At 34.9% G+C, this 27,749-nt stretch overlaps 1 protein-coding gene across 3 annotated transcripts; it reads right to left on the bottom strand.

Annotated features, from left to right (window-relative positions):
* Positions 1 to 27,522, bottom strand: LOC117335134 (regulator of G-protein signaling 9-binding protein-like). Of its 3 annotated transcripts, XM_033895069.1 has the most exons (9): positions 26,748 to 27,522; positions 24,879 to 25,022; positions 22,316 to 22,715; positions 13,847 to 14,013; positions 5,614 to 5,744; positions 5,044 to 5,182; positions 4,559 to 4,656; positions 4,003 to 4,055; positions 1 to 2,894 (listed from the first exon to the last, which is right to left on the bottom strand). In XM_033895069.1, exons 3-9 carry the CDS (start codon positions 22,445 to 22,447, stop codon positions 2,787 to 2,789), a joined length of 828 nt encoding a protein of 275 aa, XP_033750960.1. In that variant the 5' UTR covers positions 22,448 to 22,715; positions 24,879 to 25,022; positions 26,748 to 27,522; the 3' UTR covers positions 1 to 2,786. The 3 variants fall into 3 exon arrangements, with proteins under 3 accessions (XP_033750960.1, XP_033750961.1, XP_033750959.1); XM_033895070.1 differs by lacking the exon at positions 24,879 to 25,022; XM_033895068.1 differs by having other exon boundaries at positions 24,879 to 27,522.
* Positions 27,523 to 27,749: the final 227 nt, after the last annotated feature.

Consider the following 27,749-nt stretch of genomic DNA (forward strand, 5'->3'; position numbering starts at 1 on the left):
AACAATCCAACAAACAATTTTATTTGAGTAATCTCGTACAAAATGATAAAATATGATATAAAGTGTACACAGACGGAGAGGAGGACAGGAATTAGTTGTATGGCTGTGAAGAGGTATTAGTGACTCATGTCTGGAACCAATTACTTGTGATTATGATGTGTCGATACACGAACAATAATGACAATAATAAAACAAACACAATTGCTCGAATAATCTTCACTGTATATTACTCTTCGTGAAATGTGAGCTGTCAGTGTATATAAACATCTGTATTGATATTAATCTGAAACCAGATATTTTGACCTATCTAGATATAATTCTATCTATTTTAGGTATTTTGAGCTGTACTATTGATATGGCCTCTTCTGGTGTGGTAGCACTTGGTTAACGGTTTTAAAGCATAGACACAAAGATTTTATATGAGCATTCTGAACACTGCCATCAGTGTAAAATCAATAAAGACATATTTTACCTGACTATCTGAAAGCAAAAGTCTGTATATTGCCGTCAACAATCGGATAACTAGTCCGTGATTTTGTCTCTGATTTTGTCGCGATGGTCAATGTAATAGTTAATAATAAAAATTTGAAAATGGCTATTCATCGAATAAGGCTCAGCAGAAGCCGTTTAGATATGTCATCAATCAAGTGACATTGGTTCAGTCAACAGCGAGACCTATTCTATATTGGCAGCAACATTTCATTATGTTGGTCCTAACATATCAGAGTGGTCTTGCTTGTCTGAGTGAAGATTCCGATAGATGTGGGAATGACAATGAAAGTAACATTTGGATACTGTAAAGATGGATAGAAAGAAATAATTATAAAATGTACCTGTACGAATCGATATCATGTTGTATTTGTATTCAATACTTCGTCAGTTTGAAAATTATAATTGTAAAATATGGCTTATTAAATACATTTGCACGTAACAAAAATAGGTTCTGCTTCAGGATCGCTCGTATCATTATGCATATGATCTGGCACACAATTGTTCAGTCGCGGAAGGAATTGCTAATGTTTACTTTTTAACGTAAAAAAAAATACGGATTTTGGCTCACAGGTCTTGCAATATGCCATATTTGAGATCTAAATGGACACCCATGTGACATTGACTAAGCCATAGTGTCTCATAACCACTGTTCCTCATATGCGTGGGGACCTAATTACACCCAATAAGATAAAAGTTCGCCAACTAATCCAAGTCAAGATTTAACTGCGCGACCGAATTCGATAACTACACTCCATGGCTATTTTAGTTATATTATCATATTTGGTTTACTCAGTTTGATAAAGCACCTTTATCTCTTGATACCTTCGTAATGCATTATTGTCACAAATATTTCATTATTGTCACAAACATTTCATTGTTAAAATATCGAATGTAAGTCGTGACAAAAAAAAACGTTTTAAAATCTTCAGTTAAATTGCATAAACAGAAAATTTATAAAATGGCAATAAAACATGCTCGCATTCATCCATTTTGTTTCTCAGAAGAAATGAGTGTATGAACCTGTTGGTTTTAATCATAAGCTGTAACAAGTGAGACGTGATTCCCCCCTTTATACCTTGACACAATATAAAATGTCTGTTTAGAATGGTCATTTGTAATAAAGTGATGAACACTGTATACACACCAGGTTGATTGGAATGTCGGCAGGAAATTCAATATTGTATGATTACTTAGTATCTAATCCGATCAATATTCAGAAAGTTACCGAATCACATGGGTCTATCAATCAAATAACATTTACTTCCAGACTTTTCATTCACACAAATATAATGGTAATAATGATGATTTATTTCGACCCGAAAGTTTTATACAATATCGCCATATAAACCGTGTCACCGGCAAGTGATTTTCCAGGAGGAATCACCTGCACTATATCTTACGTATGTTCTTATAAGCATTCATCATAACTAATACTCTCCAATGTGTCCGAAAATCATTTTACGGTGTATAATAAACAATGCGTCACATCACAGTGTGCTGAATGTATAATACTGTCTTTTCTCCGGATTTATCGAAGCACTAGTAATACATGCCAATCATGCTTTTCAAGACACCCCATTGTATGCATCTGTTACATTAAAGCCATTATATTTTGCATAATATTAATATCAAATATCATCTTACTGTCACTATCAAGGAACACTCGCAAATTCTACAAAATCAAAACGTTCTAAATCAATGATTTTTGATGCAAAAGTTGGCTGTCGTTTCCATATATAATAGTTGTGTGATATAGTTAATGCTGCGCAATGTTATCTGTTTGTTTGACCAGTTGGCTGGTCTTAAATGTGAACAGATACAGAGCGTCGGCCAACGTTCAACAACAGTGAAGTCTGTGTGACCAGGACACCGGAATCCTCCAACCTTAGATTTTAAATCGTAGTACGACCAGGATTACTGCTTGGAGCCATTAAAATGTAGTTCTGACGATAATGATGACCGACGCGTTATATATAGTTACATGTAAATTTTGAAATATTCTTTTATATTCCCTGTTTGATGCTTAGCAAATTTACAAATAAGCCTTGCTGATTTATTCAAGATACATTTTACAGTATCAGATTCCAATAGAACCCCCATCCTTTCCACCTCTTTAAAAATCAGTTCTTTGTGTCCTATCACCGACGTTTAGTAGTTCATTGGGAAATGTTATCCTATATCATTCTTCATACAATGACAGTTGCTTTGCATAATATCTTATCATTCATTGTAGCGATCCTGTTGTTTTTAGTTCGGTCGATAGCTGTCCTTGTTTTCCCCCCGTTCGCCATCGGTCAGATAACTCCAAGAACGACGCCTATCACGACAGCGGAGATGGCTACTGCCGAGAACGTAAGCACTACAACACACACACAGCGCTGGGTACGCACTGCATTGGTCGTCTGTAAAAGAGAAATTGGAAAATGTAGAGTATCAAAATGGGAAAAGAAGCTTGTTCCTTGTGTTACACTTTAGGGTTTCTCGAAAGCTAGTATTTAGAAGCGTTGTACAGGCTTTATTGAGTCCATACCATAATTGGTGCAGAATAGAAACTATTCTTTATGATAGAGCGAAAATGAATCTCACTTGATGGAAGCAATATATACAAGATACATGATGTCCAAACATAAACATGAGTGTTTTTTTCTGCTAAACCACAATTACTGAAAATCTATATCTAAATAGTTCGCTCTTTTATTTATATATATACAAATTTTTGTAATAACATCCCAAAAGAATATGAAGATTCCTCGTCACGTTTTAAACAAAAATATATTTGCAAAACGAAAAAGCCTTATAGTTCTGTCGTCTTGGATCCAAGTGGTAGGATGCGTTCCATTACGAGTGCAGCAAATTAGTATTAACAACTGGAACGGCCCGATAAAGAAACGTTGATACACAAACCGTCGATAAAAATGCTGACATATCTAGGGAACATGCATTTACAAAACACAATTGCACCGACATATAATGATTTTACTGACAACTTCCTGTGCAGTATAAAGTAAGTCAGCTCAGAGATTAAACACTTGCTATCACTGTGCAAAATTCGAACTCAAATATACAACAAACTGTTCTATGCCTATCGCGATCCCGTAAAAGGTTAGCATTCCAGCCTAAGTGTATATGCTATAGCTATGTTTTACGGCTAAACATCAAGAAATCAAACAGAGGGAGGGAATCTTTTCTCTAAAACATTAATCCACAATTAAGATGAATATGAAAATACATATATTTTGATGAATACGTGAATGTAGCGATATTTAAGATATTTCTTGTTTGGCTTAAAATAAAACACTACCATACCTTTACGAAAAAATGAAGCTAACAAAGCATGATATTAGCTTATGAAATCATTGTATCCTCATGTCATTGCCCTTGGACATGATTAATTTGACAGAGATTGACTGTGAATCGATAAGTGCTTCACCTATCCAGATGGATAACGGTTTTACATGTAAACATACTTTGATTACACTAATAAGAATAACTATTGAGGTCGTCACTTACCCCAGTGGTGTCGGCAGAATCAGTAATACTGGAAGAAGTGTTTAACGTTTTGGCTGTAAATAACAGTAATAGACGAATACATATAATGTAATGTATTGTTGTTGTAGAGATACATGATGTGCGGGCCTCCACACTAGATACAGGCATATAAGGTTTGAACAAAAGACACGCAAGATATTACCACCTCTAACTAGATACAGCAGGACGGAAAAGAATTAACCTGCATTACACAGCTAATTCGTCCCTCTAGACCTCGTCAGTGATCCAGAGGATGTTAAATATAGTTTTAGCAACAAGATAGGAAAGAATAGGATATAACGATGTTTACGTGGAATTTAGTCACGTTCTTTAGAGATGCATTATCTCGTGTTCTTTAAGCAAATCACACTGCCTTCATTTTCAGCTATCGTATCACGTCCGTATTTTCCGACAAATCATATACTGTTCTAGTTTCCAGACACACATAATTATATAGCATGTTTTCTAAATATCGCCTTGTAGAATAAGATACGTTAACAAGGCACCACGCTGGCCTACCTGATATTCTGTAACCTACCTGTTGTTTTATTAGGCGGTGGCTCAAAGTCTGCCCACGGATTGATATCTGCTGACTGGTTTATGTTATATATGAGTTCGTGCAAAGCGGCCACATCTCTACAATGCATGGACATGTTATTGATACAAATGTTACATATAATTGACTCGTCCGGTTCAGGGAATTAATAAATGTGTTGCATTGTCACATGGTAAAAACACTTTATACATAATTTAACCTGTTACCATCGTAACACACATTATACATGGATTTATGAAAATAATAAATTGATTCTAGAGATTATGAAAACATAGTTGTTATTGTCTTTGCATATCGATTTTATACAATGCTTCATATCTACATGCATTATAGAATATGCCCTGAAATGTCTTGTCGCAAAATTTCAACAAGAATATAAATCATATTATTTAAGCCAGTTTACCCATAACCATTGACCCTTTAATGTGTTGGCGGTCCTTTAAAAGCAGTTAAATGTCACGCGTTACCTCTCTAACCCACGGATCTCCTCTTGTTCCAAAACAGTCTTACTGCAGTTGGAATTGTCGAGATTCTCAACGGTAATTTTTGTGTGCTTGCATAGTAAGAAGGGTTCTGTAATTCCCGTGTTTATTAATACTTGCGGTCCTAAATGAAAGAATGAATGTGAAAAAAATCAAAGACGTGTGCAAGCCCTCCTGTAGTTGTACCGAATTCTTTTACACATAACGAAGATCTGTCGGGTGAAAATGGATAATACCAAAGACATACGAATCAGAACATTTCAATACAAATTAAGAGTTACAGTAAATCCATGAATAAAAAAAGAAGGAAAAAAAAAAAAAAAAAATTTGCAGGTGTCTCGTCCTTCTAGGACTCGTCAGTGATGCTAAGGTCATAAAGTGTTTATACCTTGTAGTCGATGGAGGGAACTCAAACAAGGTAAAACGTTTCTGGATTGGGAGTTTCAATAGTCAAATAGAAGAAGTGAATTAAATTTGATAATTGTCCAGAAACCAGACATTAAATACCAAAAGCTTCTAAAATACAATATGATTAAAGTTCCATCCTATACATACCATTGTGTAAGGGAAACGCCTGTATCAATGCTAAAGTTTTTATCAGTTGGATCTCCAGCAAGTCTAGACAGGCAGAGAACATTCTGTACAGACGTTCCAGTTCTTGAGTGTCATCTGTGCTGAGAGTTGTGCTGTAAACAATAAAGAACTATGAACTTTGTTAATCTATAACGGTTTATCGACAGTTATTCAGTCTTTATAATTTGTTTCCTTTTTTCAAAGACAAGTTAAAGGAAACTCTTAGTTTTGAATTAACACCTATATATTGATGATATGAAAGTTGATTAAAATAGTGCATAACAGGAGTAAACGCTTTTTTTTTTTTTTTATCTTTCGGTATATTTCCCCAATAATTAAGGTTTTGCTTTTCGGTAGTTGTACAACCAGTATGATAAGTATTTCCGAAAATAGAAAAGGGTTGTTTTCAATGCATTATTTTGTCATTTAATTAGTGAATCATAATTCCTGATATAATGTACAGATCACAAAATATGTCGGTGTTTCATAATCTTCAACTGTTTCTGATATAAATTCACAAAAGCATGTACCAGATCGTCACTCAGAAAAAAAAAGATAAGTTTGATTTATACGAAATTGGGAAACCGTTGTTGTATTCCTTTAACGTAAATAAATGTTAAAACGTTTTCTTGCACGACCAAATAAAACATATGAAAACCAACTTACGAACAGTGACTCTACCATATAGAACATGTCGGTATAATAATGGTAAGGAGTTATATATGGGTTTACCTGACTATACACGTACTCGTTAGAACGAAAAATGATGCTTGTATACATATGGATGTTAGATCGCTATAAATACAAACAGGCACTCGATGTCTTCGCTCAAAGACAAAGATTTATTTAAGGATTAAAGCGTCTTTCTGGTGGTTTTTAATACAGTTCAGAAGAGTAAGGTATTGTTTCGATATTAGGAATGGACTTCCGGAAAGACTTCATCAAAGAATACAGTTCAGTATGGCTTCGATATTTGGAATGGACCACCAGAAAGAAAATATGTCATCCTTATATTTACTGCCCATGCTTTTAATTTGTACACTAAACATTGTATAGGATGATGTAGCATCGTTTGCTTGTTTCGTGAAACAGCCTCTACATGATATCGGGAATATTTCACAAAAAACTAAGTGAACTAAGCACAATAAGTTCCATGAAACAGTTTCAATTGGGTTTTCCTCGAAAAAGGTACCAAAACAGCTTTCGTTATTTTCTTTTTAAATTCAATAAGACATGAATTACAATGATTTCAAGTATTCGTAAGATATAACGCCGAAACGTTTCTCAAAATTGTTTTACAATTTTACAAAGAAAATATTACATTATGGTCGACTGTGAGAGTTTAATCCAGATGGATCCATATTGCACAGCGACAATAGTATGTGTGATAAACATATGGATTAGGCCAACTCAAGTACAAACGAATATAACGGATCGTCTTTGATTTAATTTATTATTTTAACACAATTTCCGCAGACATACTTAATCGAGAAGAATATATTTGAGTATTCGCAGAGGCTGATAGGTTTCAATACTTTGGCAAAACCACCGTCTCCTTGTTATCATGAAACGCAATATGCATCCTTTACGTTAGACAGTACAGACACAACGGGGAACATGTAAACAATGCGACATCATCGGAATGTACAACTTGTTACAATGTAAAACAATGTATATTTCATAAAATACACTTTGCAAAGGGGATGGGGCGCAAAATTAACCCTCATGCTCTCATACATGTTTATGCATACAGTACGTGTTCAACCTTATGTCTATTTAGAGAACAGGTTTCCCCTTATTGTATTGAAATCAGGGACAGTGTGTAATAAATGTACGCGAACCACGCCAAACTGCGTGCGACCTACTGATTCTATAAAATTGTCTAAGTATTATCGTCATAAGATTTTGAACGCGATCTCATAAGCATTGAGAAGTGGTAACAACTAAATATACATTTATATTCTTCTAGGTTTATAAATCGCAGGGGACATGGTATCGGAATCCGATTCGAGATTCCTAATTAATCGTACTATTGATAAGATAATATACGTATAAGATGTGTATCGTGTATTATCACAATTGTATAGGCACACATGTAGATTTGTGGAATAAAAAGAATTGTACAAGATACAAACCCATCTGATCTTGTTGATTATGAAAGGAATCCAACTTATTGAAATTGTATAGAAATGGTATTATGACAGGGAATTAAAACTTAACTTACTTGTTAAAGTGTTACGGTTAGAAAAAGACAACGGATAATTCAAACTTTGTTGAAATTATTAAAAAGATTTCCCGTATTCATATAACACCTTATCCAATTAGATAACAATGTCTGCAAACCTTGCGGAATAAATCAGACCTTCTTTATTGAAGCACCTAAATAAGTGAGATTTAGAAAGTTTACATCTCACATTATAAAACATTGATGGCGATTTCTGATTCTTGAGTAATTTCAAGTCTTCATACATCCACAACTAATCTCAAAAGTGAAGGACATTGAAATCTATTCTATGCCTGGAGTAGGCAAGATAAAATATTGGAGCAGAATAGTAGTTTTTCATATAGTAAGTATACTATGAGTATAAGTATTATCCAACGTTATAAAGTTGTTTCAATAATGAGCTACGGTATACAATTTAGGACCCATACGCTTAGTTTGCATATTCCCAAATTTTGACCCGTAGCATCGCTAAAGATTCAAGAACAACACTGCATGATGCAACATCAACCTTTGTTTGGCATGCCCTAGTCCTGAGTTAATAACTTTAATATGCTCTTCAGATGTCCCTGTCTTTTGTAACAATCGTATTAAAGTGGTCGCCGTTTCTACCAGGGGACCTTATAAGAACAACTTTGCGATGATTAGCAGAATCAAATATTTCTCTAAATAAAATACTTACGATCTCCAAATAAACCCTACAGATAAAACATTCTGGTCAGTCTTTCCAACAACTCTTTGATACCGTAGGACAGTGAATGACAAGCGTCATATTGATATATGGCGATTACCTTAATATGAAGGATGAGAGGAAGCGAGAATTATTTGTTACATAGAGGATATCGAAAGGTTTATCGTTGAATACAACATTTATTTCACGAGTATGACATAATATCGATATTTTGTTACAGTGTTATCACCTGGTAAGTAATGTTTAGATTTTTTTAAGAACTGAATATCAATCAAAAACTGCAATGTATGTTGCACAAATGCAGCAAAATAGGCACTTCTACTAGCTTTGCTTCAGTTTGGTCATCTGTACCGAAGAAGAGGCGGATTTCAATGCGTGGAATAGAAAACATCAATTTGATTGGTAAAATGCAAACAGGTGATGATAAAAGCAGTGATGATTGAGGTTTTTATTTATGAAGATCAATTTCTTATACTTGAAAATGTAATAAATGGATATACTTTATATTATACAATTATGGCCCTCTGTGGAGGGATATATCCAGAATTATGTCCCTGGGAAGGGTTATTTTCCCGAGGGCGTAGCCCGAGGGAAAATAACTCTTCCCAGGGATATAATTCTGGATATATCCCGACACAGAGGGTCATAATAGTTTTATTATACCGAAAACGAGCATATTTTGTGGCCTTTTTGGTGTTTAAAGCATCCTTGCTGTCCAATATCGCTGTTATTTCTACTTCTGTTGATAGGCCAAATCGTGATGACACTGCCATTTCAAAAGCCTGTGTTGTTGTTTGTGTTTTTGGAACCAGACGACAACAAACGCAAAAGAGTTCCACTGCCCGACTTCCGATGCAGGCGCGTTCGATGACGAAGGGTTATTCATCGGGCGGAGGGGTTATACACCGGGGTAAAATACTCTGCTGCCATGGTTACATGGTTATTCGACGGGTTATACCCCGGCGACGGCATTTGTCGGGGGATATTCGATTTATAAAATGTCAGGTGATACGTTTTCGTCCAGTGAAAAGAATTCTAACAAAAGTGAGGTGTAGTAATCATAGTTGTATAGCCAGCTTATAATCCTACCAAATTATCGTATTGCACTTATACAAATCACCTACAGATATCATGAATTGTAACGCGGCAATTATGGCGTCATGTCGTAATGTTGAAGACTATTGACCTCATCATGATGGCTGTTCACTTTATAATACACATTCAATATGATTAATAGATAAATAGAACAGGGGTTACTATAGTATATTTGCCCTTTTTTGCATTCCTTTTAGTGGAAACCTCTATGGACTTTGTTATTTTCAGGAGACTATATTAAAGCTTTTTGAAAGATATTACTGTATAGTTGATGAAATTCAATGGGAATTTTAGTCCTCTATATATTCGCGGTCATTGAAAGTAGCGCGAAAATAAACACTCAGCGAATATCTATAATACTCAAAAATGTATGTAGGTGTTTACTGCAAAGTGTTTAAAAGACGTGCTTACATGAAATTTAATACGCGCAAACTAGGTCGACGGGACAATCATGAAATATTGGTCCCGGGATATTTACAAACTATAACAATGACAAAAAGAAAATTATTTTCGGCTTCCTTACTTCATTGAAAAAAAAAAAAAAAAAAACAACAAAATCGTGTGGAACCGCGAAACAAATCTGAACATTATGGTTTCATTCAAATGAAGCATAGTAAGAACTCTAGATTTGAAACCAAATATTTAAGCCGGCGGTGAATGTATTACAAGGTCCCTGGTAGATAATTTTCAAATTATGTAACATTATCCCGTTAGAAAACAAAATCAATTCAAAATTGGATTCAAGCAGCTGTTTGCATGCTGATTAAGTTCGTTTGTACCCAGGAATGTGTGCATGTAGCATAATGAAAAAAAATGTTGATCTATTGAGAAATCAGCATGGACGAAAGTAGACCATTATGCATCAAGAAAATCTTATATAGGATACTTTGTTTCAGTTGCAATTATCAAGAAAAAAACCAATCAAACATAGACTGTCTGCCTTGTTCTCTGCCTCAGGGAGATAAACACTTTATCCTCAAAACTTGATCTCTAAGATTTTTTTTTATATCGGACTTGGAATAAATGAAGCAATTCTTATTTTTAAAGAAAAAATAATCTCATTAACACTCTACCTACGTAAGAGAGTACACCAGGGGCAAATACCATAGTTAAACTTAATCAATGATTTTTCTTCTTCTACCTGTCGTTACCAATCAACTACAATATTTTAAAATCAGCACTAAGACGCATACATACTTGAGAACGTGTCGAGAGCACCGAGAGCAAATTATATAATTAGATCGCTGACTATTTCAATTACCATTAACCAACACAATGAAGCGCATTTCCTTGACATCTAAATTAACTTCCTTTCGGACAGCCTATCGGGAAACATTATCCAGGTTGGCTTTCAAAGATTAAAAAACAAAACAAACGACGTCTTGCACTGAAAGCTGAAATGTAAATGACAATTAAAGTTACGTATACTATGTACGTAATGTACTTTTGGGACCATAGCCTTATTATATATTCCAAAAGAGAATCAGGTGATTAGAAAATGTGCTTCAAGGTTTAAGATTTAATCCAAATTCTTGCCAGGCGAGGATCTTCTCATCTTTTTACCTGAGATAGTAATGTCACAACAGGCAATATGAAAGATGGTGTCCGTCATTACCGAGTTTCTTAGTGATTTATAGATTGATTTTTACATTCTGTTCATATGTTTGCAAGAAATAAAAATATTTCCTGAAAATGAGTTATCAATACACTGATCCATTCTCCTGTGATGAACGAACAAAATCAACACAGGTAAAAATCGGATATCATGCTTTGAATTTACCTTATCTGTACTACCCGTCGGCAAAGTTTCCATTACTGAAGACTAATAATTATCGTTAACATTTCGTACCAACTTGTGTTTATGTCAACAGCAACAATCTATCGAAGATATAACGTTGAGGGACATAATGGAGGCTTTAACCAGGATATTTTGTTAAAACCATCATGGAAGATGTTTTTACCAGAAAGTAAATAGTTCTCCCTTTTATTTCCTCTATATGCTTTACTTTTTATTTTCTATGTAAGTACATTTCATTGCATATGTTATTTAAGAAATGTTTTTTTTTGCATATTTTCATCTTTGGTTTCGTCAGGTGTTAAATGAAATACGCAGTTTAGTTCGTAGCGATATCCTTGTAACTCCATTAGAATAAGACTAAGAAAGCAAGCTGAAGTTATAGATGGATGATCATTGTGTAAAAAGTGGAAAAAGAAAAAAAAATTGTAGAAGAGACATTTCAAAGTTTTTCAGTACAAAGCTGTACACTGTAGTTCCCCGAAATCTACATTCCATTTCACTTATAGAATATGCAGTCTCAAAACACGACCTTACCCTAATAGTACTAAGAATGGTAGTGATAGGTTTGGGCATAGACTTAATTAGGCAACGGACTGAGCCAGCAATACAACATTGTTCATAAGGGTTTTAAGGAAGTATACCAATCTAATATAAACGACGAGATCGCATCAATAACGGTAATTTGAAATAATGCAGTACCGAAGCATCATTAGCTAGTATTTCGTCTTTTGGGGAAAAGATAGGCGAGGTTTTCCTGGTTATTGAGTAAGTCTAGCTCATTTTCTCATTTGGCAAACTAGAAATAGTTCTTTTAGAAGATGATCAAGGATGGCTTATCTCCAGGCACAACCCAAAACCCATCATGTAAATCATTAAGTGATGTTGTGATTTCTACATAAAAAATCAGTTTTTTTGCTTTCATTGTGGATTTTATTTAAAATTCTGATTCATTTAAGGATTAAAACGTGTCAAGCAAGGACAAAGCCGTGTGGACGAGAAAAACAAATATATTTAGGTCATCCAACACTCAAAGATTGCGGCCTATTCTTGTAAGTTTAGAAACAATGGGTTTAGAGTAAAATTAAAAAATACTGTATTGTTTGTTGTTATGCTGAAGTGGCGATCTTTATGGGAAAGGTTTAAAAAAAAATAATTTGTGGATATCATCAATCATTTTGAACCACCTCCAAGCAAGATCACGAGGAAAATCTTTGAATTATGATTAGAAACGTACATCCGGTTGGTCTGTTGTGATAACTTTGTTTGCGAAAATAGAGCTCCTGAACAAAAACAACAAATAATACCGACATAATAATAAAACCATAATTCAAACTCAACATAGACAAACCGATGGTAAAATATTAACAAGGAAGTATATCTAAATAGTCTGAAAAAAGTAAAAGGAGAATAAGGTCATGTGCTCAACTATAGCAAACGCAATCTGCTTCATCTACGACTACCGCCATACAAGTCTAGTCAATCCGTGTTAAGCCACATTCTCAAAATGCGAACTAGGATGGTGACAATAGAACCACCAAGCATATCAACAACCATGGAACACGCTTGAAATCATAAACAGAATATTTCCAAATGAGCTCACGATATCGACCATAAACCTTCTCGTGGTCTTCATCAACCCTCATCTCCCGAATACCTACATCTGTGGGATTGAATCTTGGAAAAGATCCCTCCAGAATTAGTTGTTTCGATCTTATAATCGCACGTTAGAACACGGTGACGACCGTTTGATGCTACCTTAGTTTGTATATTACTTGTTAGGACATGTCATCAAGAATAATTAAAATCTAATTAATCGTTCCCTCATTCCCTGAAATAGCACTGACCGTACGTCGTCGTACGTTCTTCAGTGATCGAGGTATCTAATTGCCATCGGCCGCCATGTGTAAATCTTTAGATTAATGACTTGGTAATATTGTCATCTTGATGTAGATAATGGAAATTTGTGCGATATATTTGAACAATATCATAACTAAATGTATCTAGTAAAATAACCAGGTTTACACATATTTTTGTGTTTGAACTGGAATTTCCGACACAACTTGTGCAAACAGCTTTAAACCGCATAGTTCCTATCGCCGCTTTGATTAGTTTGGTTGTTACTGCTGCTTACAACTAATTCTCATATACAACATCGACTAGGGCTATTTTAGGACAACGTGAAATGCAACACCTTGCACAAGGTGGACAATATATACAGAATACAGTGTATATGGTCTTAAATAAATATAAAACTATCCCCCTTGATACGCTCACCCTTAGGTGAAATCCACCGATACAAAATTACCCATACTACTGCATAGTCACGACGGTTACATGTATTGTATTAAGACAATCCTTTTGATGAATGTTAAGTTATGTCAAACACAAATTGTGTTTTCTTTAGACCTACTTGTTTAATAACGGGACAAGTTTGAGCTTGTTGAGTTGTCCCAACTCCAATCCACGCAACCGGATACGCTTGAGTTCCTCTCGGAGATCCTCGGAGTCTTGTGTGCCTCCAATATAAACTACTAGCGTGCAGTAAACTGCTGTCTCCTGGTTGAGTTCTGAAACAATCTGTAATCAAAATTGTGGGATTGAAAAACATGAATTATTCATAACTAACGTTGATAAAATGCACAAAGTAATTCGATAATGTGTATAAATATTTTGTCTGAATTTTGATATTCCGCTGTCAAAGTTATGTCTGATAAAGGATTGGTTCAAGTTATTTTTGTCTGGTATTATGGGCAATTTCACTCGATGTGGGATCCTGATGTTTTGGAGAGATTGTATGGACTAATGTTCGCGCGCGATACGCTGCATCCATATCGACATGAATGAATAGATGATTGATTGATAGATTGAATGAATGAATGAATGAATGAATGAATGAATGAATGAATGAGTTAATATTTGCTTAAATCAAGTAGGTAAATACAAACGGTTACTGACTTTGCTTATGTTAATGCAAGGGCTTACTGACCTTTAAAAGGTGATATTAAGGTTGTCAATATTTTGTATTAACCTAAGCAAAGTCATTAACTTCATATTGACAATCAAAGACACATGTTGTTAACCAGACAGACACCTGACCATTTGCCCCTATGACACAACATAACGCCAGTAACATATATGGTTTACCAGACACACACCTGACCATTCGCCCCTATGACAATATAATAACGCCAGTAACATATGTTTTTTACCAGACACACACCTAAACATTCGCCCCTGTGACACTACATAACGCCAGTAACACATGTTGTTAACCAGACACACACCTAAACATTCGCCCCTGTGACACTACATAACGCCAGTAACACATGTTGTTAACCAGACACACACCTAAACATTCGCCCCTGTGACACTACAATAACGACAGTAACACGCAATTGATTATAAGCCATATTGTTGACCTGCCTAGAATGAACGTGTATTATTACATGACCTTCATATGACATTACACCAATCGATATATTCTTCCTCAACTATCGTTTGATCGCGGTAAGTGAGCTGTTGCCATTAAACGTCTATAAAGTAAGATTAAAGTAGTGAAAATTAGCTTCAGGTCAAAACATTTTAAAGATACAAGAAAATATCGCTATATATGTCAGGCATTTAAAAAAAGCACTTTTTAATTGAGCTCGTGACTTTTAACATGACGTTTCTAACAGTAGAGTATAGTACAGTAACTTATATGTAAGAATATGTAAACACATTGTCTGAATGGCTTAATGTGCATGTTCTGATGTGATATTGATACGAGTTTACTCAACATCATATGTCGATCAAGTATCTCATAAAAAAAGGTTTTCCTTGCCAACTAATTTGTATAATTATCTTGATGTTTTGCAATGATAATAAAAGCAATTCCTTTCCGTAATATGATTAGTATAGAGTCTTTTTTCTTAAAATCAATACCTCTAATTTAATCAGCGTGTCGATTTTATTCTGATTTACGTACACAAAATGAAAAACAAGATCATGATTAATATACCTTAGGGTTTGTTAGGTTCAAATTCTCAAATTAATTGTTGATGTTTGGACTCTTTTGATATAAAAAGCCCCATATATTGTGAGAGTTAATAAGATTCACAGTAAACGTTGTAAACAAGTTGACGTGGTAAGTATATCAAATGAAGGTTTTTGATGTAAGACTATGATTAAAATGTCATCAATAGTGAACCGCGAATAACACCGTGATACACATCAATTCATCCAACAGGATTATATCAAAGGGGTTGTGCTATTATCGAGGAAGTGGTGTCTACCGGACAATGTTTGCAACATTATTGAAACATTAGGTAACCACATTCCATATCGATTTCCAAGACTTTACGCTTGTCGAAATAAGTAGACTGGTCGGGCGAACTGAAGAAAATGCTTCAGCGTATACTACCATAGTGTAGACACACATAAGTAAAACCGAGAAATTGCCGTGCCTATTCTGGAGGAATCGTGGAGGCATAAAGGTAAAGATAATGTATTATTTGGAAGCAGAAAGCAATGTGTCAGGAAAGGTACGTATTGACAGTACCAAATGTAAAAACAAGGGATTGTAAAGAAACAAAATTCGCAACGAAACAAAACTAATCCGGCTTCAGTAAGTCCGAAAATAGGATGTTATATATTAATATTTTTTAGTTTAACGAAATTAAGGTTGTAATACACAACGTGACCCTATCGAAAATTAAGCACTTCCTATAGATAAAAATGGTCCCTTTAAATGAATATGAGTGCTATACAGCCTCAACCTTTGGCGTTTAGTTGAGCGTTCGCCCATGTGAGGAAGGCTTTGTTCCCTGGCCGAAACATACCAGAGTCTTTAAAAATGGCAGTCGCTTCTCCTGCTTAGCGATCAGCGCTTTGGGAGTGGGACGACTAGTTCGCCCATTGTCAGTGTAATATATGGGTGTACTGATGGGTGTCTTTGACAGTTGCTTCAGTGAGGTAGCACTATAAAGTTGGCATCAGTGCCGCTCTATCACAAGAAGAAAAACACGAATATACCACAGCCTCTCAAAGCACCCAAACACTCACCACTAACCACAAGCATGCACCTCGCACACATGGGAGATCGTCCTTAAATGACCATAGCTGTTGATAGGACGTTAAACAATGTAAACCAAACCAAACCTAACCATTCGAGCAACAAGGAAAATATACATTGTACAATAAACTGTTAGTATTTTCCCTTTCAATTTACGATTTTATATTGACACTCTCCTACACTAATTTTCCTTAAATTACAATTTTATCTCGACTCTAGAACACCATGTCTTCTATCAGCTTTACAATTTTATCTCGACACTAGAACACCATGTCTTCTATCAACTTTACAATTTTATCTCGACACTAGAACACCATGTCTTCTTTCAATTTTACAATTTTATCTCGACACTAGAACACCAAGTCTTCTTTCAATTTTACAATTTTATCTCGACACTAGAACACCAAGTCTTCTTTCAATTTTACAATTTCATCTCGACACTAGAACACCAAGTCTTCTTTCAATTTTACAATTTTACCTCTACACTAGAACACAATGTCTTCTTTCAATTTTACAATTTTATCTCGACACTAGAACACCAAGTCTTCTTTCAGTTTTACAATTTTATCTCGACACTAGAACACAATGTCTTCTTTCGATTTTACAATTTCATCTCGACACTAGAACACCAAGTCTTCTATCAACTTTACAATTTTATCTCGACACTAGAACACAATGTCTTCTTTCAATTTTACAATTTTATCTCGACACTAGAACACAATGTCTTCTTTCAATTTTACAATATTATCTCGACACTAGAACACTAAGTCTCCTTTCAACTTCACAATTTTATCTCGACACTAGAACACCAAGTCTTCTTTCAATTTTACAATTTTATCTCTACACTAGAACACAATGTCTTCTTTCAATTTTACAATTTCATCTCGACACTAGAACACCAAGTCTTCTTTCAATTTTACAATTTTATCTCGACACTAGAACACCATGTCTTCTATCAACTTTACAATTTTATCTCGACACTAGAACACCATATCTTCTATCAACTTTACAATTTTATCTCGACACTAGAACACCATGTCTTCTATCAACTTTACAATTTTATCTCGACACTAGAACACAATGTCTCCTTTCAACTTCACAATTTTATCTTGACATCGGTACATCATGTTTTCTTTCTACTTTACGATATGATATTTTTATATTCTTGGGGTCAACAGAGATTTGTATACAAGAACAAATAATCTGTCTGATCGGGAAACGTAATGGCTCAGTTATCCTTTGCCAACCTTTATCGATGTTTCTTGTATTCTCTATACAAATCCTGGAGGCTTACTATTTAACATACACACACAATGTCTGATTCACCAACGTGAAGTGTCAAACTGTACTTAGAAATACGACAATATTGTATTCAAGTGTTTGGCAGTTATTCATTTAAACATTGCCACATTTAAACACGATGTTAAACACCATATGTTTGCTTTTACCTATAATCTGTTGTTTGAAAAGATATAATCGATGTTTGAAGCTTTAATCAGTCAATAATACCGGTCAGAACACAAACATTCAGTTCACGTCTACATGCACGTGCATCGATATAGTATTTGTATATTTCTATTCCCTTTGAGAATCTTAGATTTTAGGCAGAACGAATTCAGATGAAATATAGATTAAAAAGTTTAAGATGGTACACCGCCAACAGTGTATAAACTGTGACAAAAACGAATAAACTAGCACTCATGGTATAGAAATTAATCTAATTAACACACAAAAAGAAATAGGAATAATGAATTAAATAGACAAATAAAAATAAATAAATAACAGGTGTTCTAAAAACAATCGCCAAAAGCACCGAAAGCACATTACAAAATATTTAGGCAGAATTCGAAAGCGTTTCTTCGGAATACAATAATTAAGTTGTCCTCTATCAAAGATAAGCACTGCCATTTGGAGGGCGTTATAGTGTAAAACAACCAATTACTCTTTGTAATGATAATTACACTTTGTTGGAGATGTAGAATCTTTAGAATTTGAATATATATATTTTTTTCTGATTTCTTGCTACAATGTGTATCTTCTTATTCTAAATGCGGAAGTATCAACATTCACTTGTACTAGGTAATTGTTCTTGCGTAATTAATTCAGGAAGGAACGGTCTATTTCACTAATCCGAAGTATGTTCGCTGTTCTTTAATTTAATACAAAATGAATCCACATTTTTTAATGAAAACAGACGCCGTTCTTTCAAACGATTATGCAAAAGACAAATAAGGAAGCACATTGCAATACAAATCGAGAATCAGTCTACATATGTACAGTAGATAGCTAATTCATTAATTTACTTTCCAATTTTATTTCGTGTTTTAGAAACGGAAGTAAGTGAGCTTTGGAGCCGTAAGTCGTAAGCCGTGTTAATTAAACACACACTGGGAAGTGTGCTTTTATTTTCAAGTTTCTGATGACTTTCAGTTGTATATGATTTTAAGACAACAATCATGAATAACTTTCATTTTCTGGCAACGTTTTCAAATAGGTCGACTTTAATGGTTTTTGAGATTGTTTCATCTGGATTGACGTCATTTCAAGTAATACTTGTTTACACGCAATCGTTATTGAACTGTATATAGACCATAAGCTAGAGTGCAAGGGTACTTAGTACAGAAATATATTACAAAGGTCATCGTACGATAGAGTGCAAGAGTGCTTAGTATACAAAAAATATGCTACAAAAGTCATACCATGGGTTGCTGCATTATATTATATATTATATAAGTCATAACTTCATATAGCGTTCTATTTAGTAATAAAACGCTTGTTAGATTGCATTTATTGTCAATATAAATGCAATCTGCATGACATATTCGGGCGCCATTCTATTTACATATATCTGTTACACAGATTACATTTACCCTAGAACGCTATAAACCAATGCAGTAGTTCTGTATCATAAAGCATCCAACTAATGTAGTAGTACAGTATCATAAAGTATTCAACTAATGTAGTAGTTCTGTATCATAAAGTATTCAACTAATGTAGTAGTTCTGTATCATAAAGTATTCAACTAGTGTAGTAGTTCTGTATCATAAAGTGTTCAACTAATGTAGTAGTACAGTATCATAAAGTATTCAACTAGTGTAGTAGTTCTGTATCATAAAGTATCCAACTAATGTAGTAGTACAGTATCATAAAGTATTCAACTAATGTAGTAGTTCTGTATCATAAAGTATCCAACTAATGTAGTAGTACAGTATCATAAAGTATTCAACTAGTGTAGTAGTTCTGTATCATAAAGTATTCAACTAATGTAGTAGTACAGTATCATAAAGTATTCAACTAGTGTAGTAGTTCTGTATCATAAAGTATTCAACTAGTGTAGTAATACTGTATCAAAGTATTCAACTAATGTAGTAGTTCTGTATCATAAAGTATTCAACTAATGTAGTAGTACAGTATCATAAAGTATCCAACTAAAGTCGTAATACTGTATCATAAAGTATTCAACTAATGTAGTAGTACAGTATCATAAAGTATCCACCTAAAGTCGTAATACTGTATCATAAAGTATTCAACTAATGTAGTAGTACAGTATCATAAAGTATCCAACTAAAGTCGTAATACTGTATCATAAAGTATTCAACTAGTGTAGTAGTTCTGTATCATAAAGTATTCAACTAATGTAGTAGTTCTGTATCATAAAGTATTCAACTAATGTAGTAGTACAGTATCATAAAGTATTCATTTATTGTAGTAGTATTGTATCATAAAGTATTCAACTAGTGTAGTAGTAATGTATAATAAAGTATTCAACCAATGTCGTAATACTGCATCATTAGAATTTCATTGGTTGAGTAATGTCTAAGAAAAATCCTAGGATGTAATTGCATTATATTAATCATAATCATATAAAATTCAATCTTGGTGCATTATTATACTACGGGGATCATAATATGGTATGATAATGGGGAAATCAATTCACTTATATTCATAGTATAATCCGTACCAAAAAAGAAAACACCTAAGTTACTGCATTTTTTTATGTTAAATATTGGGGGAAAGCGTCCCCATGGTGACTAGTAGGTCAGGATGGGTGAATAGAAGGTCATGATGGGTGACTAGTAAGTCAGTATGGGTGACTAGTAGGTCATGATGGGTGACTAGTAGGTCAGGATGTATGACTAGAAGGTCATGATGGGTGACTAGAAGGTCAGTATGGGTGACTAGTTGGTCAAGATGGGTGACTAGTAGGTCAGTATGGGTGACGAGTAGGTCAGTATGGGTGACTAGAAGGTCAATATGGGTGACTAGTAGGTCAGGATAGGTGACTAGTAGGTCAGTATGGGTGACTAGTAGGTCAGTATGGGTGACTAGTAGGTCAGTATGGGTGACTAGTAGGTCAAGATGGGTGACTAGTAGGTCAGTATGGGTGACTAGTAGGTCAAGATGGGTGACTAGAAGGTCAGTATGGGTGACTAGTAGGTCAAGATGGGTGACTAGTAGGTCAGTATGGGTGACTAGTAGGTCAGTATGGGTGACTAGTAGGTCAAGGTGGGTGACTAGAAGGTCAGTATGGGTGACTAGTAGGTCATGATGGGTGACTAGTAGGTCAGTATGGGTGACTAGTAGGTCAAGATGGGTGACTAGTAGGTCAGGATAGGTGCATAGTACGTCGGGATGATGTGATTAGTAGGTCGGAATGGGTGACTAGAAGGTCAGAATGGTTGACTAGTTTGTCGAGGTGGATAACTGGTAGGTCAGGATATATGACTATTATGTTAGGATGGGTGATGATTAGGTCAGTAAGGATGACTTGTAAGTCAGGATAGATGACTAGTAGGTCGGGATGGGTGACTAGTGGGACGAGATCGGTAAATAGTAGGTCAGGATTGCTGACTGTTAGGCCAGTATGGATGAATTGTAGGTCAACAAAGGTGAAGAGTATGGCGAGGGGGGTGACAAGTACGTCGAGGGGGGTGACAAGTAGGTCAGGATGGGTGGTGAGTAGGTCAGAATGGGTAGTTAGTAGGTCAGTATTGATGACTAGTAGTCGAGATTGGTGACTGGTAGGTCGAGATAAGTTTACTAGTAGGTCAGGAGTGCGCGCGTGGGTGACTGGTAGGTCAGGATGGGCTGTCTATTAGGACTTTAGTAAAAGAAAATTAATAGGAAAATGACAAATATATCAAGGCATCAACATAAGAAAATTAAAGTTTAAAAATCATAAAGACAGGGTTGAGGAAAAACTTATCTATAGTATTGCATCTAAGGTCGCAAATCAATCTTGTGTTAATGTCCACTAAGGAGAGTACAAAGTGCAGACAAGTTATAAAACTGTTCAATACAAATTGAGGATCAAATACAGTCTATGACACAGAAGTATACGGCATAGGTCGCTTTTTAATTCTCCTCCTATCCTAATCAACATGCCAGGTAGATAGAGAGTTGATAAGGTATGGATTAACATCTCTAATGTTCCTTTACTAGATTACGAAACAATCATCAACTCTTGTTGAGGGTCCTAGATTTAGTAGGTATGGTATTGTAGTATCTCGGTCTTTATTATAAATCATTGGTTTTGTTTTTTTATAGAAAATAGGTAAAGTATCATTTGTTATATGCGGTGTTCAGAGTCGACTTTATTAAGTTTAATGTCTTGTGTTTTATTTTTTTCGTTCTGTTTCTACCTTTGACCTTTTCGTGGTGTTTTGGTTTCTGAATTTTGCATTTGTGTGCTTTATTTAGACCTAACTATGCCCTATTGTATAAAAATATGAATAGGTTCGGAGAGGTGGTTATTACGTCTTTTGTCGTATTCTCCATTCAAATGATCTTACTTGTGCATTATTGTTTTACCAAAAGATATCTTACCTTGGCACATTCTTGTATTATCCCAGGGTCCAGTTTCTCTGGTCCAAGTCCGCGACAGTTTGTGAAGGATGTTAACTGAACTCTGCCGATCTCATTTTCACCATAGTTCTGAGAGCTACATGACACCGACATGTTTCATCACAGACTTCATGATTATGAAGACATCATCATTAATCAGAGGAGGCGACACAGTATCCAGCAGGCATCCAAGCCATCAACTATCCTAGACGAGAACTCAGTTGATGTATTGATCATCTATACAATTACCTTGTACTCGGGATAATGTTTTGAACTGATGATCTGGAGATGTTTAGTAATTAGCTCAAGGCCCCTGCCATTCAGTGGAGGTGCGTCGTTCGTCTCCACTGCAAGTACTCTCCAAGCTCAGCATATTGGCTCCCTGTTAAAAATAAATGGTACCTGTGCAGGAACATCACTTCTAACATGGCGCAGGTCGCCTTACTAAAGTAATCGATACGCTGTTCTTGTAGTTCCTAGCAGCTTACATAGATTTATTTCACTAACCTTTCCGTCTATTTCACTGTGTATTATCTCATAAAACCAACAAAATATTGTCCTTGTAGATCATCAGTATCAGAGCATATTGTGTCGATAATGAAAAGTTTAATTATGAACAGCGTCATTACATGTGGGAAGCGGACGGACTGACAATGGTCAGTCATAGTCGATTCCACATGTGTGGTATCACATTAATGTGATGACATTTTAAAATAAAAACTAGGTTTAGGGATTGTACAAAATGCATTCGATGAAGAAGTACAAAATTGGAGCGAAACATAAATTAAACTTGATTCTATAGCTATTTCGTCCCTCTATGACTTATCAGTGATGGTAGGGACAAGGACCACCATACATAGCTGTTTCGTCCCCGAGGACTCGTCAGTAAAGCATATGCTTACATTAAATCATATTTATATAACAGCATTTTTTTTCAAATTCATCAACGAGTTATGATAGACATTTTTGTGATACGAAAGACATAAACAATGCAAGAAAGTTGGCGAACTTTCATCAACATGAGGAAGCTCGTCACTTAGGCAGGCACAACTGCAAAGCAAATCCTTGTCAATGACATTTTCTTTTAAACTTATTTCCTAATAAAACATTCCCGAAGTTAATCAATAATCGTAAAGCTTGGCCAGTAGTTAAAACAATTGTAAGTTATGTATATAATTTTACATAAATTACAGATGTTCCTATAGTGTGTCCGACAAAACAAAAACACATCTATCTACCCACCATAGTAAGATCACTCGCTATTTCATTCGGACCAACAAGCAGGATTATCAAAACCTTTATAATAATCATTATGTTTCACTTTAAGACTTATTATGAGTTACGGAGTGCGCCCAATAGTGAATGAATGCTTATTTCGTGCGTACAGAATTAAATATTTAAAAAACACTAATTTGATTTTAAGAGGTGAAATTCTGCTTATACTCAACTATTGTATTCTACATCATATGTGACAACTTTGCATAGTTGACCTCGAGACGTCGAACGTACTGGTGAAAGGTGTTATATTATTCCTTAATATATGACTTTGAAATACATCGATAATTGAGCTTGCATGTATTTAAAACTTGTATGGGTGCTCCTTAGGCTTTCACAAGCATTATTTCATCATTATATAGGAAATCATGTTAAACGGTGTTCATATCACGGGTGTAGTATGAAGTAGAAGACGACGGCATTCACAACTTGTTTACATGTTGTTGTTTTTTTTAGAAATGTGAGCTTGTCATTTACCGAAGGTCAGTAGAATCAGAAAGTTGGGTATGCTAAGAGCTTTTAAAGGTCAAATATGTTTTTTTTTAAATCCTCAAAACGTAAGCGTAAATTTAATGTAAACTTTATTTCGTTTCTTTTGATAGAGCATATTACAACATTTTTGTATCAACAAATAGAAACAGGATATGGAAACAAGCTTCAAATCTAATACTAGTCCTCTTCCTTCAATTGGAATTTACATTATTGAGAGGACAGCAATAAACGAAATCTGAGGGGAAAAAAATAAAATAAAAATGAAGTGACCATATATCAACCTTAATATTATCTACTAGGAGGAGAGGGTGTGCTGGAAAGAGGGGACAGGTGAAAGTGCAGTGAGCTTGCCAGCTTAATTATTAACAACATCAAATTTTTCATGATTATAATTATCTCCATTTAGAGAAAAAATACAGGGTACCAAATGATTCGTTAACTGAGGTACATGTAGTAATATCCAAAGTGATGAAAGTAACGAACATATTATGTATGCAGTCAAAAGCGTTTAGTATTAATCATAAACTTTTGAATACTTGTAAACAATTCCTTATTTTCTTCGAAAGAGAGGGTTTCATCTCCAAATAGTAACAACCTTTCAGTTAAGTGATACTGATTGATCGGATTGAAGCATGGCGTGCGGAGATTAACGTAAAGTGATAGTGGGCATTGCAAAAGATAGTGGAAATTTGTTTCATTCGAAAATCCGCATGAGCAGAGAGGACTATCAACTAAGCCTTTCGAGTAAAGGTGGCTATTTAGGGAGCTACAATCTGACCTTGTCTGCTTCCAGAGCAGAAATATAATGGTACTTTGGTGGAGGTCCATGCAAGTGTTTCTTGAGTTTTCGCAATGACGGACTCGTTTTAACATCAGACGGAATTGAGTTCCAACAGTTCAAGACAGAGGGAATGCAAGAATTCTGAAACAAAGAAGTATGACAAAGAAGAGGGCGAAAATTCTCTCCGCCTCTAGTAGCATGAGTATGAACATCGGAATATCTATTTGGGAGGATGTCTTGTTAGCGTCAATTTCACAGATAGAAATAGTTTTTTTTCATATTGCAATTTGTCTACTCAATATGAGATAATGCGTAACATATTGCAGAGGATACGATTTGATGGTTCAATTGGTCAAAGTGTTTGTGAATACTAGGAATTTTTTTATTATTAAAAAAAAGTACTTCCTTACTTTCACCCAATATCTAATCCCAGGTTTCAAAATGTAATTCAGACATATTTGATAAGGCATTATTAAAATCTACGAAGTAAAGGTCCGGTTAATACTATAACTGTATACTGGACACTTTGTAATATCATTTTGAAAATCCTTCTGTCAAATTAACACGGCCTTTTATTGTTGTTTATAAACACGAAACTACAATTCTTTTATTTTGAATCCAGTTTCACGTGGTAAATGACAGATTCAACATACAGAGCGAATTCATAGATATTACAATTTTATTGACATTCATAATGAGTATGAATGACAACTAAAAGCATCGCAATGCGTAAATTCTGGCTTAGATGATACCAATTAAAACTTTTAAGAGTGATATACTCAAGTTTACGGTATCAACCATGGCTGTAGATATTCGATAGCTATGTTCCAAGCTTGATACGGTAAACACACAAACCACAATATTCTTTTATAGAATATATTCTCAAAATCAAAGATTTCAATTTATTTAAAATGTTACAATTTTTTTTTCTTTATTGTTAAAAGTCAACAAATTACAACACCTTAAACGAGAACTTTTTTCAATTTTATTTGTTTTCGCTTATGATTGATCAAGCTGAAAATGCTTTTAAAAGTCCGACCCACCACTACACAAGACTTGGGCTACACTCATGGTAATAACATCTGCATGCTGATAATATGTCCGTGTATCGAATGTTAACTGTATTTGATATGATATATATCAGCTTAACGGTCGTTGACAAAAGGTTACAGATATATTTTTTATTCTGCAAAATAAATACAAAGTATGTTATCGTTGTTGAACTTTTTTTATCAACAAACTCGTGTTTAGTTGGTTTACTGATTATAGACCTTATAAGTATGCATACAAATAGTAACGTTGCATAATAGCTATGCTAACAAGGCTTCGACATACCTCTTTTATTATGCAAGCAAGGAAATTAGTCGGGGAATAACTATCATCGTCACCAACATTTTAAAGGAAGAACAGAATAAGGCAAATTACAACGATTTATAAAAATATAAAAATCTTTAATCCCTGAAATATGCGTCCCAGTGTCTATAAAAAATTGAAAACTCAAAACAGGAACTTGTGTCTCGGGTTACAGGGTTTTCCCATTAAAATAGCTAATGATACTTAAATGTCGTTAATAATAAATCAGCTCCATGAAGGACGAGTCACAAAAGAACAGTTTATCAACGTATGATCGGTAAGATGTTCTTTCTTATCTGAAACAACGTCGCGTGGATATTTCTGAACTATATGAAATTTAAGCAATTAGTAAGTGTATGTAAAATATAAAAACATGTCAGTGGTATATCTAACACATACAGTTAAACGTAAGAAGACTTTTGTACTAATGAAGCATTACAAAGTACAATGTATCAAGCAGTTTGTAAAATGTCATCAAAATAGATAGAGTGTCACGACAAACGTTTCACTTACCTATACAGGTAAAATGATCGTACGTGCTAGATCCTCAATAAACACAAATCGTTGTGACACCCGGAACACACACATACAATAAGCTTGATGGAGGCGTTATATTGATATCCAACACACACTGGAAGAGAGTAGGTCTAGTTCCGGGCTATCGTTTACATCGCCATTACTATATAGCTGTGTCCGTGTACAACGACTGCCACGGACAAGAGGTCGTAGTCACCATGGTCCTTCAGATCGATAACGAATGATTAAGTTCACCTTACAGCAGTATAGCCAACCCTTTCACTTCGAATCATCGCGGCATTTTTTATTGTGCAACGATATTAATTTCGGTTCCTCGGATAACGGTGATAATATGAGAACAATACAGGTGGGAATCACAGGTAATCGTCTACAATGGGGGAGCATTTTGAAGCATTCGTGCATGAAGGAAATCTAATCGAATGTAGTCCTATTATTCTTTTATCCAGTTTCACACTTAGCTTAAACATAAGTTAGGTTTTCCAACTTAAACTTTTCAAAACAAATTTCAAAATCCATCTGTTTTATCTATGTGGCATCCAGGTAGAGATAGTTTTAGCCAAACACATGCATGTTCAAATAAAATTTCAAATTATTGAAGAAAACATCGTTGATTCGCTTTTTACTTCATATACAGATACCTTAAGCCTATGAGTTGCATGTATGCGGCTCCAGGTGCTAGTGTCATTGAGGAAACCATTGGCAGCTTTGAGAGGAGATACGGTTGCCGGTTTGAAGCAGTTTGTCGTCCTCTCATCTCCATATCGACTGACAGGGATACTTATAATCCAGTTGTCAATATTTGTATACCACATTACATAATTAATCGATGTTAGCGACGCCAGCGTGTGTATCATATTAAAGACTGTACCTAATTCAACATTAGCATCCGACCTCGCTCGATGGCGACTGATCCAGTCGTACTAACCCCTAAATCCCTCTAATTTTTCGTCTACGTTTGAAGACGACTTGTCCAGCCGT

Source organism: Pecten maximus, chromosome 9 (assembly GCF_902652985.1).
Source record: "Pecten maximus chromosome 9, xPecMax1.1, whole genome shotgun sequence".
In the NCBI taxonomy this organism is placed as follows: Eukaryota; Metazoa; Mollusca; class Bivalvia; order Pectinida; family Pectinidae; genus Pecten; species Pecten maximus.